Genomic DNA, 3,328 nt, shown 5'->3' on the forward strand with positions numbered 1-3,328 from the left:
GTCTGAGTGGAGGTTGACTTCCTGTGGAGTGCTTTTTCTGCAGGAAAGTATTTCTCTATGGGGTTTTAATTGTACAGGGAGAGGAGGAGAAAACAATATCCAGCTAACTCGGCCAAAGTTCAGAATTCATCCCTGGATTCACTGAGTTATGAAGTATGCCCTATTCTCCCCAGTTCTGCCAAAAAGATGCAGACAAACTTACAGCCGTTTGATGATTGTCTTTTCTTCGCTGTCCTTGCTGGTGCCAGGGTTGCTGTCACTGGCTTCTTTTCCCAGTTCTTCAGTTTGGTCCCTTCTCTGTGAGATGATCCCACTGGGAAAAGAAGAGGCTTTGTTAATTTTTCATGGGTTTGTGCATAGCGTGGTGTTGCTGTCTATGTCAAACCCTTCACTGGGCAGCCTAGGACAGGAGTGAATGGGTGTTCACAGGACAGGGATGGCAGCCTGGCCTATTCATTGTAATGAATTGCTCTTATTTTCCTTAAATACTGCAGGGTGGTTTTGCTTAGGCTATGCTTTAATGAGAACACTAAAAAATTAACGAGTTGAATTCTTCACAGAGGAAGAACAGCAAATCGTAACAGCAGCTGGGAACAGATGGGAGATTCCCAGCTTCCCTGCGAGGCAGGTGCCTGTTCCTCTTTCCATTTCTAGGAGGAAAAAAAAAAAACAGGCTTTGCCTGAGCTGTAGATTTTGTCATCCTAATTTGATGCTGCTAAAATCTGCAAGGTTGTAACTGGCTACTTTAGGCAAAAGCTTCAGTTTTACCCAAGGATGTTTCCAGAAACTGGTGTGACATCGGGCATGGGATAACTCTGAGGCAGATTCTCATCTTGGAGAAATGGGACTATAAGCTGGTTGGTGACACTGCAGGTCTCTAATACCCGCATGATAACTTCTGCTTGGAAATCATGATTAAAATATGCAAACCCCAAACATCATCAGTCATTTTAAGCCATTCTCAGTGAGGATGTCAGCTATCTTATGCTATAGAGAGCTTATTTCCAATATACACAAGACATTTTAGAACATAGATCTATCCTCTTCCCCTGCACAACTACTCTCTATGGCCATGCAATTATAATTAGGATTTTATGTGAATGTTTAAAGGGAAGATGGTTTTTGGCTTAAGCTGTAACGCTGTATGAGACGACAGCCACATAGAATTACTTGAACTGAAAAGCAGCCGTGCCACACTCTCTAGGTACACAGCACCATGACTTAAATCACTCAAAAACTGAAAACATTCTCACTGTTAATTTTTAACTTGGCCTGTGTCACACAGCTGGGAAATCAAAGCAAGAAACCATTCCAATGGCCCAACAGCAAAGACAGGCAGCTGAGCTGGGGAAAGTGGTGCTGAGCAGTTTGTAAACTGACTTCTTGGTTTAACTTTAACTTCTTGGCTTAACCTCGCTGTTGCAGACAAGGCAAAGGGTGGGCTTACTGTATCTAAGAGGTTGTTCCTGAGATACCTCAACTGAAATCTAATGTGCTGAGAGGTTTTGTGTCTAGATTAAGAAGTAGTTTCTTGCCCCAAAGAGTTTATAATACAACCTGATGATGAGAGGCCGAGGTTGGGGCAGAGCAGCCTTGGAGCTGAAGAAATTTGTAGCACCAAGAGCAAGGCCCTTCCCGTGTCCCACCCTTTGGCTCACACCAATTCTCCCAGGCTGGTCCCTTTTAGAAAGACCAAAATCCCTCTCTGAAAGCACTTGTTTTGCACAGTTCAAGTGCCTTATGCAACTCCGCGTTGGCAGTCTTAAAAAAAACCCCACAGCTTATCTTGAATGATGATGAAAGGGCTTAATATTCTCCTTTCTAGATCAATGCCATACCCCCTGTGGGAGCAAAGGAACAGGAGATAAGCTAGTGTCCCCAACAGCAAGCTGGAAGAGGAAGGAAATTTTGACCAAGGCTGAGATGGAAACCCCCGTGCTCTTTGGTATGTAGCGTGGCTTTAGACAAGAACAGTACGCGTGCAACTGCTGCAGCTGCATGAATGAGTTCATGTGTGTGAGAATCTAGCTTGGATGTGGAGTGGGAGTAACCATATGTAGGTTTACAGCAGTACAATTATGGAAGTAGGCTGCAAACTGTGCAGAATAAGAGGGACTTTAGTTTTAAAATTATGTCGCATAGAGACTTCATTCCCCCATTCTTTTTTTGCTCATTTGTAGGCTCTTGGGAGCACAGATGTCTCTTCTATGTCTGGACAGTGCCTAGCCCAATCTAGGTGCTCAAATCTGCAATACTCTGATCCGGTAAGCTCAGACAAGAAGTAATTATTATTAGTTCTTTGCTGACTTCATGATATACCTCTTATAGCACTGTAGCTCCTCTTGCACCACAAGAAGCTGAGCTTTCAGCTGGTTACGCTCTTGCAATACATCTCGCAGCTCCTGTAATGTGAACCGGGGACGATTTGGATCTGTGAGGTCTATTATCATTTTATCTGGTCCAAGGCTGAGCTGTAAAATAAATGGTGGTGGTCATGATCTCGTAACATGTCAAAAACAGGGCACTCCTAGAGTAAAACTCTGAATTTTGTAAATATATAGTAGTTCTTAGAACCAGTATGAGTTCAACACAATCCTGATTTTTTCCAAGCAGTTTTTTGCATTATTTTTGAATTCCCTTAGTGTCTGTGTTTCACAGCCAAGTATAGGGCCCAACTGTGACAGGTTCTCACTACAGCTAAAAGCAAAGTCTCCGTCCCAAAGAGTTTGCAATCTGCTTCGCCAAGAAGCTGCTTTTATCTGCTGTTCTGTTGATGGGAAAGGCTGAGCAATCTAACGTCACACCAAAACTCTGTGGCAGAGAGAAGTGAGAATCGAATTCTCCTTTCCTAATTTAAGACCTTTGTGGTAATGGCTTTTTCAGTCACAGGCATCAGTTTCCCTTGCAGAGAGTAACAAAGCTTCAGTGTTTGCATAAATAAATTTGCGAGTTGTCTTTATGGGACCGGTGCTGTGTAAGAGCTGTACAGCAGTGGATTTGTACTCTGTGAAACTCTGCCTGCGTGTGTCTGAACTCCTGTTAGCACTGCCTGTGGCTGAGCTGAAAGCCTGCTTAGTTGCTACAGTGAAACAGGAACTTGGGATCCACAGCACTGTGACTTGTAGCAGCCCTGAAGATCTCCGCTCTGGAAATGGCTTCAGGGCTTTCTACAACGATGAGGAGCAAACTTTCTGAGACCCATTCTGGTGTGACAAAAGAGATGGGTGATGGCGGCAGAAGGATCCTCCAACCCATCCGGTGTTAGGTGGGTTTCACAACCCGCACATGGCCAAGCGGACAGGCCATGACTGATGTTGGGGCAGGGGC

The 3,328-nt window shown here is 44.3% G+C and overlaps 1 protein-coding gene across 1 annotated transcript in view; it reads right to left on the bottom strand.

Moving 5' to 3' along the window:
• The window catches only part of RILPL2 (Rab interacting lysosomal protein-like 2), a gene marked incomplete at its 5' end in the record, with an annotated part of 2,776 nt that extends 304 nt beyond the window's left edge, over positions 1-2,472 (bottom strand). The window contains 2 exons of the mRNA XM_010286869.1: positions 203-313; positions 2,321-2,472. Coding sequence (XP_010285171.1) covers positions 203-313; positions 2,321-2,472 — 263 coding nt within the window. The remainder of the gene's footprint in view (positions 1-202; positions 314-2,320) is intronic.
• Positions 2,473-3,328: the final 856 nt, after the last annotated feature.

Source organism: Phaethon lepturus, unplaced genomic scaffold (genome assembly GCF_000687285.1).
Source record: "Phaethon lepturus isolate BGI_N335 unplaced genomic scaffold, ASM68728v1 scaffold18255, whole genome shotgun sequence".
Classification (NCBI taxonomy): Eukaryota; Metazoa; Chordata; class Aves; order Phaethontiformes; family Phaethontidae; genus Phaethon; species Phaethon lepturus.